The sequence below is a fragment of the Pleurodeles waltl genome, chromosome 2_1 (assembly GCF_031143425.1).
Source record: "Pleurodeles waltl isolate 20211129_DDA chromosome 2_1, aPleWal1.hap1.20221129, whole genome shotgun sequence".
NCBI lineage: Eukaryota > Metazoa > Chordata > Amphibia > Caudata > Salamandridae > Pleurodeles > Pleurodeles waltl.
Window position 1 is genome coordinate 514498210 of NC_090438.1, and position 15713 is coordinate 514513922.

Sequence of the window (15713 nt, forward strand, 5' to 3'; positions counted from 1 at the left end):
CCTCAGCTTTGAATGTATATTCATTCCATTGGTTAAGCCACATGTACATGTGTAATCCTTTCTTTGCTGCCATTTCCTTAGCTGGGGTGGCTTCAGGTGGAAGGGGGGGAGCTTTTCTTCCTTCTCTCTTTTTGACAAAGGGTCCACCATTATGACAACGACTGCAAGCAGTCCCTGTTCAACTTTCTCTCTTCTCACACGGACAATCACCTAAACTGTCCACCGATCCCAGCCCGTCTCTGTCAAAGGTCCCCCTAGCACAGTGTGGTTTCACCGTCCGCCAGCCATCGCTGCGTAGCACTGTGCTGACATAACACTCCAATCACTCGGGTCTCTTTCTAATCTTTACTCTGTTTACCTGCTTCGACTACACAAATGTTTTCTAAACAAATAGGAATTCTACCTACTCTCACACTATAGTGCACTCTTGACCTGCGAAAGTCATTACTCAGCGTGTCCACTTCTTGTGAACAAAGGAACAAATCACCGCTATCCTCTGTAAATACACTCTTACATGTCCAATTTGGTGTATCTGACAGGGCATTACAGTACACCACTCTGAGCAAGTAAGTTTACGGATTTAATTTTCAACCTGCGGTACCTATCATCAAAAGTTTAAAAACATCATGAGAACCACAATAATTATGACTCCAACATATCTGACAATTAGAGCCACACAATATGTGTCCTCAATTATTATCCACTGCATCCCTTTTCTCTATGCTTACTACAACTCCCAGCATCCACTGCAGTGCTTCATTTCCTCATTTCGCATGCAATCCCTTTTGATACTCAAGTCGTTGTTCTTCTGTCAGCCGCTTCATCTCTCTGGAACCAGGACTGGATTGGGATTGGTCAATTTAAACCTCAATGCAAACCAACTGGACCATAAAGGTACCATACCCGGTTCCAGAATCAATTAATTCTAAGTTTTGGGCTGGCTCTATTCAGATCCATCACCTCTGATACCAGATCTGTCGGCACGGAACAAATTCTAACTCATAGGACATGCCAGGGACCGGGAGCGGTGTAGTCCCGATATGGACTTTGGTGCTCCCCAACTCGAACCGTCTCTTTTAATTGGGAAAACGTATATGCAGTGATGCTGAAACATTCTCATAAGAATGACAAAGATTCTTTTTTCCAATGTTTTATAAAGGAATTAATAGGCAAATATAGAAAAGTACCATGATCACGTTTAGCAGCAAAGCATATGTCATCAGTCTGAAGAACCCTGTACAGTTCTAAATGAAATCCAGCATAGATTCTCCTTCTAAAACAGGGAATAGGGGGCTCTCTTGCTATCAGAATGCACTCTTATATAGGGCTTTAGACAAAGACGTTCATACCTGCAGTTGTAATACATGATTTGCAGGATTTTGGACCAATAGGAAACATTCTGGAAGAAGCGTTACTACAGAATGTATCTTAAGATTCTCCTAACATATTGGAACATTGAGGTTCAACCATTCTCACAATCCTAGATGTACAGTTAATCTGATACATTGTTAATATGGCCTGGGACAGTAAGAACCTTCCTTGATTCAGAGCAAGGAAATTTCTCTGAGAACACTTTCTGCCTATTCAAGTAAAAACTAGACGAGTTTTATTTAGAACCGGAATTAACAGCAGTCATCAAGTGATATATTGTGACGTTGAGGCGAGATGAAGGACAGTGTAAACACAAGCTAATGTTAGCACAAGCTCAAATAGTAATTGTATTTTTATTGACAGAAAATGAACGCTCACACCCTCCTTGACCCTACAAATGACAGGAGGGTGGATTCTAGGCCTCCACTATGAGTTATGTGGATTTATTTGCGAGAACACAGGAAGGCTGGAAATAGTGTTTCTGGTTAGTTTCCCTATATATAGGGAATAGCAGAGTAGACACTTTTTCTGGTTGAAAATACTGCATGGATTTCCCAGTTACATGGAGATTAACACGCACCATTATGACCTTCTCTGAGTAGGTGCCAGGTATGAGCAGGGGGCCGGTACAGGCAGGGATGAGGAGGGATGCGGATGAAAGGGTAGAATGTGGTCAGGAAGAGGGACATGTAGTCTGCATTTGTCTGGCCATGCTATTACCGGATTTTAACTTGTTGGGCATCCATTCAAGCAGGCCAGCATTGGTGGTTTGCGCTCGCAGTGCGCTTCGTAAAGTTTAGGGGATTGCTGGAAGGAACTTAAAGGCTGCAAGTCTTAGAAAAGAACTATTAAATCTTGTTCTGGTCGGAGGGAACCCTCGGTTGTTTATCTCATCGGCCCTTGTGCATTAAGAACAGCCCTGCTGCATGTTAAGTGAATTATGCAATCTGCTCGCTTGCTAAATACTGCATTAGACACGTTACTCTGTTGCTAATGTGTTGAACCTCTGATTGCTCGGGCTACATATTACACTGCTTTCGAAGCTCCTCAATCCGCGTTTAATTATTCAGATTGTATGAGCACTGTACACTAAGAACAGCGCTGCTGCATTTTAAGGGTCTTATACAAACTGAACGATTGTAAAAAACTGCTTTATGCATTTTACCCGTTCTCAGTTTGTTTAGATCGCTGCAATTGTTTTACAAACGAATTCTTTACTGTGCCTACTTTTAGCGTCTCTGTTTTACTTTCCGCATATGGTTTTAATGAGATAAAACGTGAATAAATAAATTCCAAGCCTTCAAGGATCCTTCTGTTCCTGTGTCCTCTTTGCTAGCTGACAGTGTTTACACCCATCTTGTGAGAGTCCGACCAAGAGTTTGGCTAGTTCTACACATAACCCATTTTCGAGCAAGAAACCAGGAATCCATCGATGTCTGTCTACGTTCATGCTCTTGTATCCATCTTCGCACCCATTCTCACACTCATCCATTCTGACCTTCATTCGTATGGCCTTCCTCAGACTCATCTCTCCATCAATCTACACCTTCGTTCATCCATCCGTCCATCGTCACCCTCATCTGTCCGTCTGCCTGTCCGTCCTCAAATGAATGTATCTATCTGTCCGCCGTTTCTTCTTTCATTCGTCCTCACTCATATTCATTTACCCACCCGCTCAATCTCATTCCCTCATAATTTCGCTCATTCAGTAAATCAGCCTTAGTCTTATACAATCAATATTCATCAATCCATGCACGTGTTAGTCCACACTCAGGTCGTGTCACCCACAACCCCTCATTACTACAAACGTTTTCACTTATTGATAAAAGCGTGGCCTACTGGCTTTATCCAAATGTGTTTCACGTTTAGTGGGATCCTAGAGTTCCTCGGGAAATGTTTTGGTGGGGAGTCTCGCCCTCTCTCTTAATTTTCTCGTGCGCTACATAATGGGAGCTAAGAGGTTAATTCTTTCTACTGGTCCCTATAGACACGGCGCCATTGGGAGGTTAATGGGCTCCTCTTGCCTGCTTCATGGGGGGTCTATAGGGTTAATTGTATCGCATGATGCGGTTTGACGTGAGAAGGTTCTTAAAAGGGAATGTGGTCCCACTCTTTACAAACGGACACGGGAGAGGATTGAGAACCATTTACTCCAGAGTATTTTAATTTTATAGTAAACGAAACTAACCGGGGCACGCAGACATTGTATACGTAGCAGACAATTGAACAGGTTTATGGTCGGTTCAGAAAATATACATCTCAAGGTCGGATAGCGCTGCCTTCGCCTGTCATAGCTGCTTTCGACGCCCGGGGTGTTTCTGGTAAGACGTGGGTGGGTCTGCGTTTTCCCTTCTCCGCACATCCCCAGCTGCGCCCCATTGTCCGGCGGTGCCTCTGAGCGCCTGGGCGAGGCCGGGCTCCCCCGCCGCTGCACACGGCGCTCGGCATCCGCTGCTCCGTGTAATGGTGCTGCGTCCTGCTCCGCATCCCCAAAAAGCACCGCGGTCTCCCGGCTGAGCCAGGGTGCGACGCCGTCTCGCTCCGGCCGATGCGCAGCTGACACAGGTGCGGAGGAGGGCGCTGCCGGTCCCCGTCCTGAGCTGGGGTTTCGGGCCGCGCGTCGAGGATGTCCAGCCCGGCGGTGGTGAACGGGGGCCTGCGGAAGCCCTCCGCGGACATGGAGGCCTCGCTGGACCAGTGCACCCTGCAGCTGCGGATCTTCAAGATCATCGTCATCGGAGACTCCAACGTGGGCAAGACCTGCCTGACCTTCAGGTTCTGCGGAGGCACCTTCCCGGACAAGACCGAGGCCACCATCGGGGTGGATTTCAGGGAGAAGGCTGTGGAGATTGAAGGAGAGAAAATTAAGGTAAGGGGTCTCCGAGCTCTCGTCGGAGATATGTCGGTGGAGGAGGCTGGAGAATGGCGTGGTGTGCGCTGTCCGAAAATTGTCCCTCTGTCCTGGGTCTTGAGGGGTGCACGGCTAATGCCCGAGAACTACAAATGCCCCTTTGTAATTTTTTTTGTTCCCGAGACCTACAAATGCCCATTTGTATTTTTTGTTTTTGTTTTCCACAATGCTCCTCCTATAATACGCTCTGCTCAGAGATCCTCAAAGGGGAGAGGAAAACGGCACCCTCTCCTGACACACGTATGAATCTTAGCTGATGTGAAGCTCTCTTTTCTAAATATCTTTACTTCTAGTTGTGGTACATACAGTGCCTACCATTTCAGGCTGCCACATTTTACGTTTTGGTTTCGTTGTTAGCTTGAGTAAATAGGAACACTTTGTGTAATGTGGTATCTGCTTAAATACTCCCAGATCGGCGCTGCTGGATGAAGTGAAAGAAAACTGCGTGCGTTGTATTTGTGATGACCGTGACCTGCTTCGAAACACTGGAAAAAACACCGCAGGCCGCGTGTGGGGGCCGCTGCAGCCCCTCTGCTGTGGGCCTAGAGGTAACACGCAGGCCAGGAAGTGACATGTTTGTACACAAACACGCGACGGGTCGACCTATCAAACCGCAGGGTTCTAAGGCTGTCCCATGTAGCTCCCAGTGCTTCACCTAGGCCTGTTTTTGCCTTTTCATTCAGGCGCCTGTCGTTTTGCATTTCCCGTAAATCTGGTCCTTCTCTACCCGAATGGAAATAAAATATAGGATTGCATGAGCTCTACATCCTTCTTGTGGGGCAACTAGAGAGCTGGCGCTTAGCTGAGTCTTCAAATAAATGTTTTGCCTGAGTTTTTTTTCTTCTATGCAGCGCCTCTTCAGAGACCCTCATTTCTAGGAACTCGGGAGAATGTAGGGTGTACGTTTAGCTCACGTGAAAGGTACTGATTTGAGAGCTTTGGTAATTATTTATGCTAACGGTTCCCTCCTGAGACTACATGGTAGTTCATCTTCGACCCTTTTCGGCAGGCGACACACAGTGGTCGACTGTCATCAATCATGTCCTCTGATTCACTCCCAGTCCTGGTAACGCAGCTAAAACCCGGACATGGAGGCTTACTCTTGTGATGCGAAACGTGTCCAGACCTACATATTGTTCAGTGCGCCGTGGGGGTCTGCCCCTCAGTCTAACCACGCATTCATCATTCTCTTTGCCCACACCCCCAGTCACGCATGCATCCTTCCACCTACCTAGGCTATGCCCACTGATCCATAATCCACTGTCTCTCAAGTGCCTATCCATCCACCAACACCTCTGCATTGATCTATCAAACCACAATTCATGTATCCATTCAGCAGTGCAGTCACATCCGTGTCCCCACCCCATGTTGCAGACACGCAGAGCTTTCAAACTGCTTTTTCACCCTACTATGCGCAGCCATCAGTCATCCATGCCTCCAGACAAGCCATGAATGTGATCATATGTGCCCTCCTATGTGTTGTTTGACTGAATGAATATACTTGTCTATGCGTATGTATAAGCGCATCTCGGTATGGTCTTGTGCATATGGGGAGCTTGGATGTGCATTTTCTGTTTGTGCAGTCATACAACCCTGTTACCCAGTAACGTTAAACACATAAATCTAAGCAAGCTATCCCTATTGGCTTTACCAGTGTTAAATGGTAGTGTGGACTGAGCAGCAAAAACTCCCCCTTATGATGTGTATAAGGTGTTTGTAACAAAGCAACCAAACAGCAATTCTGTTAAAAATTAAAGGAATATATTGATTTTAATACAAAAATAAATAAACAGAAGGAATGGGAAGTGAAAAAGGACGGGGCTAATGCTGAAATATACCTACAAACACAACAAACAAAAGACCTGTTATCAAAAGTGCCCAGTGGAAAGCAGGAGTACACCAGCAACATTTTCTGTGGCACACCAGTCCTCATACAGACCGGTGAGGCTGGAGTGCAGCCATTTACTTTGTTTGATGCAAGCTGTTCTCTTTGGTGATGTTGCAGGTTTCTAGTATGTTTTCCAGTAGATTAATGAAAAGACGAATTACAGATTTCTCACTGCTGCTCATACAGGAATTTTACCAAGCAGCACACACACATTGATGTAGGATTTCTCCTTTCCTGGCAGATTGCCAACCTTACTGCAGAGGAAATCTTCCAGGGGCCCGTGTAAGCACATTTCAAAGTATCAGCCCCCCCCCTCCCCCCTTATCAAAATGAAGCCCCTCACAAGTTCACCCAACTAAAGAGGAATTCCAGTGCATTTTAGCACTGATCCCAACAGGACATCCTAAAGAGAAATAGGTCGATGAGTCTGAAATGGGCCTATAGGCCAAGTTGATAGAGCATTTGTGCTTACCTAGTAGGTCAGCCCAGCCAGCTTCTTCCACACACCTCCTGTCTTGTTTGTGCAAACAAGGTCAGATTATCAACCAGAGAAAATTCCTGGACTTAATTAGATTTCTCTCCAGCCCCAAAGGTTCACCTGCTTACTCTTTGCTTCACAACCTTATCATTTGCCACACAAGTATCTGGGCAAGGTGAACTCTACTGCTAGATCATAATGCACTTGATGTTAATGTCCTGGGCAAGTGGTGGGCCAGTCTCATTATAACAGAGAAAGTGCTTGGAAACCGATCCGAATGCCATATAATCGGATCACATGGGACTGAGGCTTGTAGAGCAGACCTTTGCCCATCAGATGTCAAAAAGAAAATCTAGTCCAACAACTTGGACTGATTAACTTTCATTCAGTGCACAAACAAGTTAATGTAATAGTTTACATAATGACATAATACACTAAAATTACATGCCAGATATTTACTCATCTAGACTGGGTGGGTCGTGTCACAGTAATATTTGACATATGAAAGAGCAGGCATCTGCCTACTCCTATAAAAGCAGAAGTGCCCAAGTCCCTTCTTAGTCAGGGGCTCACGTCAGCAGGCCACTGAGTGATGGGCCCACTCACAGTGGCACTCTGAGAACCCAAAATAGACCACAAACGAACAGTAAATTGCTGATCTTAAAGTTAGAAAATCAGAATTGCAGAAGCTCAAGATGTTGGTGAAGCATCAATGTCTGAAAGCACATGGATGAATACAAAATACCTAGACATCACTGTAAACAAACAAAAGTAATTTTAAGAATCTTAAGACTTTTTTAAAAAATCGTTTGGCAGAAGTACTGATATTCAGTTTGCCGGTTCAGCATGTCTCCTTCCATTGTAATTAGAGCCAGATTAAGAACTACACTTAAAATAATTTGGGTCTCTACCAGACAGACTATATATTGTATTTTAATCTGTCTAAATAGAATAAAACATGGTCCCTTGTGACCTTATTCCTTAGGATCAGATTGTAGTCACGGTTTAACTTTTATGTTCATTATTCTGTTGAACCATCCCCACTTATCTTAGTTCAAATTTTCTGTCTTACCTAGAAAAGCACCTTGTTATTATAACTGCTAAACAAATCCAGCACCTACTGCCTGCTAAAGCGCAAAATTAATTTAATCTGTTCTACCCTCCTTCTCCTGCTGTGGCCCTAACCCTAATATAATTTCCTGCCTTTCTTCCGGCTCTTGGAGAGCTACCTCCATCTTGAGTAATTGTAACACAAGAATGAGTAAACAAAATAAAAATGTATTTGTATTCTTCTCAGCTAAATACCAAAGCATGGAATCCCAGTTCTGAGTCTGACTAAAACATTTGAAAGCCCCACTACGTGTCCTGTTGATCAGTTGGTGACAATCGCTCCAATTTCTCTAAGTATTGTTCCAAAGTTGTATTTCTCTGACATTTCTGGTGAAATCTTTATCAGGCGGTCTCTTCATAGAGCGCTATGTCGACCTATGGATCTTTGCCTGTTTTACATCATTTAGTATGTGAAATTTCTATGGTATCTAACTGCGTTTGTGGACTCTTGTCAAATGGCAGCTTTAAAACGGTATACTCTTCCTCCTGCTAAATGGTTTGGCCTACCTCAGGCTATGTGCTTTACTGAGGATACATCTTTTCTGCAATAGCCCTGTATTATTAAAATGGGCATTTACTGAAAGTGGTCTGTGAGTGTTAGTGAACCTTATTAGTGAGAGTGCATTATATTATTTTTTTCTGGGTATAGTATTTCAAAGAATGAGAAACCAGTTCAAGGGTGTAAAGAAGCCAGCCCCTCTCCTTCCTGAGGGTAATTCAGTGGTATTTTGACTTCTGAATTACTTGAGACTGTGGAGTTAGTCTGGTGATGTCACTGCGGAAGTCTAATGCTTGGTCTTAGTAAGCCATATACTTCCATGAAATTCTTTGTAATTTACCATCTGATGTACCCTCGCCCTTCATAACTGCAATATCCCAAATATCAAAACATCTTCAAAAGTTGGTCCCTGATATCAACTACCTTCGAATTTGACCAAGTTCTTTCTGCGCCCCTCCCTGGGTCGCCAAGTTTTAGGCACGGCCATAAACAAAGAATCTCCTAGATACACAGCCAGCGATTGAGGACACTGCACTGCAAGGAGAGCTGCTCGCAGAAATCAAGTGAGTGCTGCCACAGTACATATATTTGTGTATCAACAAAGCATGTGAGTACGGATTTGATTATAAGCAGGATTAGCACTACCACCAGGCAGCCTGCGATGATTGGGACCACAACAGCAGCTTCAGAGAAATCTGCCACAAGTTCATTTAGGGCCTCTAAGTGTGCCAGTGACATGCCCACAAGCACCTCTGTTTACTGCACTGTCCCATTCCATTCTTTCAGGACCACCTAGACCTGGTGGGCTTTAGTAATGTCAATTGTTCTGGGTTTAGGTTTTAAATGTGAAGACACCAAAGGGGACATAAATAGGTGTAGGGATGATGGTGGCCTGCACAGAAAGTAATGTAGTAAATGCTATGAATAAATGATTGTTTTCCTACCATCATGGGCTTGACGGTTGTAAAAGATCAAGAGTTTGATTTGAGAAGTATATGTGGCATGACCCCATTGAAATGTGCTGTGACATCAGATGTTGTTATAATAACACTGCCTATAGTATCACACAGGTATCGGTGGGAAGTAAAATATGAAAATAATGTTGTAGCAAGTGCAAAGTCGATTTTGCTCTCCATGATGTGCAACTAAACCAGTGCTTAATTCTGGGTAAGCTGAACAGAAGACATTATGAACTCTTGGGTGCTCGGAGGATCACAGCACATTTCTTGCCAGCATTACATTCCAAGTGGTAAACAGTGCACACAATGCACTTTGAACCGCTGCATATATTTAGAAACCTCACTAAACAGCCCAGAAGGGCACATAACTGGTTAAGCAATCTAGAAAGCTAGAAGAGACACCACACTAAGCAATACCTGTGGTTGGATTATGCAAAGCACATCTAATACATCATCAGGCCAGATTTGGTTCTTGTGTACTAGGCATGTCATGTAATATCTCTAGGCATCTTTTAATACTGGGATACTGAGCAAAGGATCTAAAAAGCCTTTAGATACTACGAAACCTTATGGTACTGGACAGAGCAAAAAATGCATATCTGTCTCTGATGGAGCTGGGCAGAACTTGTAACTTGATAGCTCTGCGTTCTAGGGTGCTGCCCCAGAGGGCTCACAGCACATGGTAGTACTTTGTTTAGAGCGTGAGGCCATGTATTGCACTAGTAGACAATAGGCAAATCTTGACGTACTGGTAGAGCACATAAATGGTTAATGCACAGTGGTGGGGTGTGAAAGGCACATTGTAGGATATAATATCTTCTGAGGGGAAGCTATAAATTCCTGGCTGGTGAGCTTTAAGAAGCAGTGTCGCACCTCCTGTGTCATGGCTGAAACAGTTAGCAGCCTGTCAGTAAACCTTTGCTGTCTCAAGGCACCAACCAGAAGGTTACATTGCTTAAGCGTTGGGAAATATACAGAGGATTTTCATGTTTCAAACTTTGGAAAAATGTGTGTGAACACTGCTAGGGTCAGCTTGGACTTCTCTCTCGGATGTAATTATTTTTTTTATTTTTAATGACATTTTTAATTAGCTTTCAGGATCTACAGAACTATCTCAAGAAGAGTAGCAATAAAATAAAGATAAACAATGCTGGAAAGTTATCCAGCACTCCTTCTTCTTCAAGTGAATGAAACTTGGATTTGTCTTGTGTGCCAACCCCCCGGAGTCGGGCCATCTGAATAAGCCAACCACCTCCCCCAGATCTTGCGATGTTTCTCCTGATAGTCACAGGATTTATAAATACGTTTTTCTGCAGCAGCACTGGAGTCTAACACCTGTGTCCATTCAGACAGTGGTGGTGTCTGTGTGGACCGCCAGTGTCCTGCAGTGTCCCTTTTGACAAGAAGAAAGCCCCGTGCAACACGTGCCCTTGCCTAGAGCCTCCCTCTGCATTCATCCATCAGCTAGTTTCGATTCAGGTATTGCTGTCCTACCCACTACATGGGAGAGGGTCGTGTACTCATTCTGCCAGGTTTGTTGTATAATAGGTCATTCCCATCTTGTGTGAAGGAAGGTACCCATAGGATGTTGGGATCTTAAGCACAGGGGGGACATGGAGTCTCTGCATCTTATTTAGCGTTGTCAGACTATAGGAGATCTGGTTCAAATACTTAAGTTGGATGAGGTGTAGTTTCATAGAGATCGCGAGCGCCCTAGGCACCATTCTGGATTCTGTTCAGTCTTCCTTCTCTAAGGGCCCTACGTCGCGATTCCACAAACAACCATTGTGTCTGTGGTGTTAATTACCAAGCCTCAATATAGGATAGAAATGCCTTTCCTTCTCATTTTGGATTCTGCAATGTTTCCAGGGAATTACATTGAGGGAAAGTTTACGTGGGGTCGAGGAAGGCCTCGAGTGTGTGACGTAGTTGTTTATAAAACTGCATCCTATGCATTGCATATGTTTCTACGAGGTGCTTGAATGTGCACATCGATCTGCCCATCCAGACATCCCCCAATTTAGATATGCCAAAATTGTGCCATGCCCTGAAACCCTCCAGTGTAGACGTTTGCTTAAGCCACATGCTGGCCCACAGAGGTGTTTCTGCTGATGGCCTTCCATGCAACTTGATCCACCACAGTGCCTGATGCCAACAGGTAAGGAGTGCTTGTGTTGCAAGTATGTCGGATCCGTAAAAAAGGTTAGGCATGTTGTGGTGTTCATGAGCATAGAGTTCTAATGCAATGGAGGGCTCATCCTGTCCTGTGAAGAACCACTCATTTATGGGCAGGAGGTGGGTGGCCCATTAATATTGCTTTAAAACTGCTATCTCCAGGCCCCCGTCATAAGGATTGAGTTCACAGTTCGGGTAGGAAATACACGGCAGGCCCTTCTGCCCATATAAATGTCCGATTGAAGGCTACAGAAAAAGGTAGGTAGGTTAATGTTTGGATAATTCTGCAGCATGCAAAAGAAGCAATATAATTTTAAACAATGCTACTCTGCCTTCTATAGTCAGCAGAAGCCTTTCCAGTGGTCCATGTCTCGCTGTATGCAGGCATAATATTTATGCCTGCTTGTTGGTGAGTGAGCACAATGTGTATCCTTCGGGTTCTGAAGTGTTGGGCTGCCTATTGCAAGGGAATGGATGCCTTAATGCCTTCTTGTGCGTCAGTCAGAGAGATGCAGGTGGATTTGGGACAGTTTATTGTGAGGCCGGATGTGTCCTCATATAACTGCAGTACTCACAACAGTCAGGGTACGGAAGTCTCGGGGTCGCTAGCATATTTTAGGAGGTCATCGGCATATAACAATACCCTGTCTTTGCATCAATCAGAACCCACTAAATTGTGCGTCTCACAAGATCCACTCTACCAGAATTTCGATATTGTGGGCAAATAAAAGATTAGAGTGGGGGCGCCCTGTCTCCTTTCCTTTTAAATCTCAAAGACTGGGGAAAGATTCTCATTCACAGGGACTCTCACCGATGTCTTGAAATACAATACTCTGACATAGCTGTGAAAGAAGGGGCCAGTACTTTGGCTAATATCTTGGTCTCCATGTTGATAATGGAGATGAGTCTATACTATTCGTACTTGTGTGGTGGCTTCTGTATTATTGTGATTGTGGCTCCCCATAAGTCATACGGGCGGTCTCCCAACCTCAGTGCCTCATTATACATGGCATTGGTTGTGCTTGATTAGCTGGTGGGTTGAGTATGGATTAGCTCTGTTTCCTCTCTGGAACTGTGACTGCAGTAAGGTTTGATGCTTTGTAAGTTTCCTTTCTTATGGGCACAATGCATGCCCTGTATGCATGGTTGATATGTCATAGAAGGGGCTAGGTATTTGTGGGTTGGGGAATACAATGAGGAAGGTTTTCGTACCTTATTTATAGGAAATAGTGAAAGTGGTGCTCTAATTTGAAGGGGTATTAAAGTGTTGCAGAGTCCTGCAACTTCAACAGTGATGACTCTTGACTCTTGAAAATGGAAGGAGGAAGAGGCAAGGTTTGAGGTAGCCTGTGAGGGATGTGCAGAGAGATTGTGTCACACAGATGGAAGGCACAATCAAATCAATGTAGTTAAAAGTCAAGTAGGATGCCTTGAAGCTAGATGAGCAGTCACGGTCGGATTGGCCTATAGGGCAGTCTGGCATTGCTTGAAGGACTTTTTCCAAAAATCAGTGTATGGGCTGTTATGTTTCTCTGTCTGTGGTCCTATGTATTGTCTAGTGGGTCAGTTTGTACTGTTTACTTCTCTGATAAACCTTAAACATTGCCTGCAGGAAGCATAAATGCATGCGGTCTCCCAGACTTTGCAAAACACTTATACAGCTTGTCTTTATAAGTTTAAAACTGCCCTGATGTGCAACCATGGGACACTTTATTTAGCTGCATGATTTGCTAATGGTGACCATTTTTAACTTGGTGTCTGGGACTATTTTCTGTCTCAGTCGACCTAGGGTGCAGTGGTGTTTCTGTTCCACAGTTCTGCGGTGAGTCAATCAGAGGCAGTCTGTACTTTAATCTAGACTGTAAATGGAATCTTAAAATAATACAGCTTCTTAATCTTGCTTTGACTCATGAATATCCATGGCTCTTGCATGGGGGTGTAGTCTGATTTCAAAGGAGGATCCACCAACGCTTTTGTGATGGAAGATGGCACTGGTGGGTACAACATCTAATTTAGATTTATTGTGGTCGCAGTTCAGGTAAAAACCTATGTTGTTACCCTGGCTTGGCGAAGGTAACTAGGTGTCTTAAATAAGTAGTGGGTGGATCACGAAGAGCAGGGGGTGCAATCAAAATGATGATGTGGGAAAGGTGGCCAATCAGAAGACACTTGCTTTGGCATTCTTCAGAGTGAAGAGCAGTTTTCTGTCTTTGTTCTAGGATGCAGGTATTCTCAGATCTCATCGATTTAGTGCTCAGTATCTGTAGCAGCCACGCTGCCCGGGCCCTGAAATAGAGAGATTGGGTACGGTGCCAGATGCAAAACTGATGTCTTCCCATGTTCTTCATTCTCGGCTGATGGAAAGCATTCACGCTGTGTGGGAACTTACAGTTTCCAAACTATGACGTGTAGACTGAAAACATGGACTCCTGCATATTTTGTATTTTGGCAGATGGTGAAACTGCTACATTGTTTTTTTTTTTTTTTTTAAGACCGTTTTCGAAATGAATGTATTGTCGTGTTTTTTTTTTTTAGTAGTTTTCACTTCTGTCATATTTACCAATCAAAAACCCTTTCAATCTGTTCAGCTTGTAAGCTTTTTGTAAACATTTTTCTCCCTAAGAATTTTATTCATTTAAAGAAAGGCCTTCAACCTTTTGAAACGTGAAGGTAGAGCCGTTACAGTTTACGTTGTAAGGGCTGCTAAGGTTGCACCACCCGTCACTTCGTCTTCTGTTTAGATATCTCTGTTTGCCCGACTCAGTCTTGATTACATAGGGGACATTCAGATGTCATTATTTGAAAAAGGGATGGAAATCCATCTGGAAGTTTTCATGCATTGGGGGAAGGGGAGCCTTATCTTGTTTACACACTAGTGGTCGAGGCCGGTGTCTTGGGCTACTATCTGCCTTCACAGTTTAATGATGGGCAGACAGCCGATGGATATATGTGGGCTGTTACCAAACCAAGCACTTGGTGTAACCCATTCTAGGGTTGACATTACCGCATAAGTGAGGCCATGCACACATCACTATAAAAGCCCCCCAAAACATGGATCTGTTTTGTCACAACTTATTTGGGCACCTGGCTAATTTTTCAACATTTTACTTCCTTCCTTGTCTCTATGATTTGTGACTTGGATCCAAGTGGGGGGACCTGTCTTATTCAAGTGAATTGAAGGTTGCCCCCATGTTGAGCTCATCATAAATGGTTTTTGACTTCAGGAAAAAAAAGATTTGTGTGTAAGGATGTTTCTGATCTTACAGTAATTTTATCCACACTAACTGCACAACCCTATCTGCAGGTTCTATCGCCCTAAACTCAGTAGAAAATGTCATGTTACTTCACTTCCTTTCTTGGTCACCTCTACCTGTTTCTTCAAATACTGTACCGACTGACTTCTCATCCCCAACAAACTTGTGCAACTTCGCTCCTCTCAAGAATGGGCTGTCTTTACATACCCCACTCCTCAAACAAGTGCAGTCCTCCTTTCCGCATAAAGGACACACATGACCACGCAGTAACATCCTAAAAAATATAGTGTCAACTATGCCATCAAAATGAGGTAGCCACCACATGCAGTTACCACTTAGAAGAGCAAGCTGGACAGGAACGTAAGAGGAGGCGTAAAGGAAGAAATGCATGGATACATACATTAGGCAAAAGAACATAGGCAGAGAGTCGCTCTGTTTCTCCTGCCTTGTAATGAGGAAAATAAAGAGGTATCTTCTTCCTTAGTACAAGGTTGCCTTTCTTTGCATTGTTGCGGGCTAGGCATAGAATTCCCTTTGAGTGGACATTGACGCGCTCTGAATGTATTGGGTGGGCTAATGATGTGGGCACATGGACTTCATTGGAGTCAACTGACCTTAAATGCACTGCTGGCAGTCCAAATTCTTCTGAATCTGCTGAAAAAACTATGGGCCTGATTCCAACTTTGGAGGACGGTGTTAAACCGGCCCAAAAGTGGCGGATATACCACCTACCGTATTACGAGTCCATTATATCCTATGGAACTCGTAATACGGTAGGTGGTATATCCGTCACTTTTGGGACGGTTTAACACCGTCCTCCAAAGTTGGAATCAGGCCCTATATATTGAATTCATATTCCGTCCTACACCCCAGCCACCTCAATTCCAGACACAGTAGAGGGTTGCAATTAACCTGCATATGTCCATCATGAGGGCAGGTGGATTAACAGATTGTGTCCATGTCAGAAAATAAAATGTTATAATTAGAAGATTTGCATAACGCTCCACTTCACCTCAGTCACTCCAGAGGCTGGAACAGAAAGTGTAAGAGTCAGGCATTAAAGCAGGC

The 15713-nt window shown here is 44.1% G+C and overlaps 1 protein-coding gene across 1 annotated transcript in view; it reads left to right on the top strand.

The window, feature by feature from the left end:
- Positions 1–3477: 3477 nt before the first annotated feature.
- Positions 3478–15713, top strand: part of RAB33A (RAB33A, member RAS oncogene family) — a 66605-nt gene continuing 54369 nt past the window's right edge. The window contains exon 1 of the mRNA XM_069214039.1: positions 3478–4240. Within this exon, the coding sequence (XP_069070140.1) occupies positions 3998–4240 (243 nt within the window). The 5' untranslated portion in view covers positions 3478–3997. The remainder of the gene's footprint in view (positions 4241–15713) is intronic.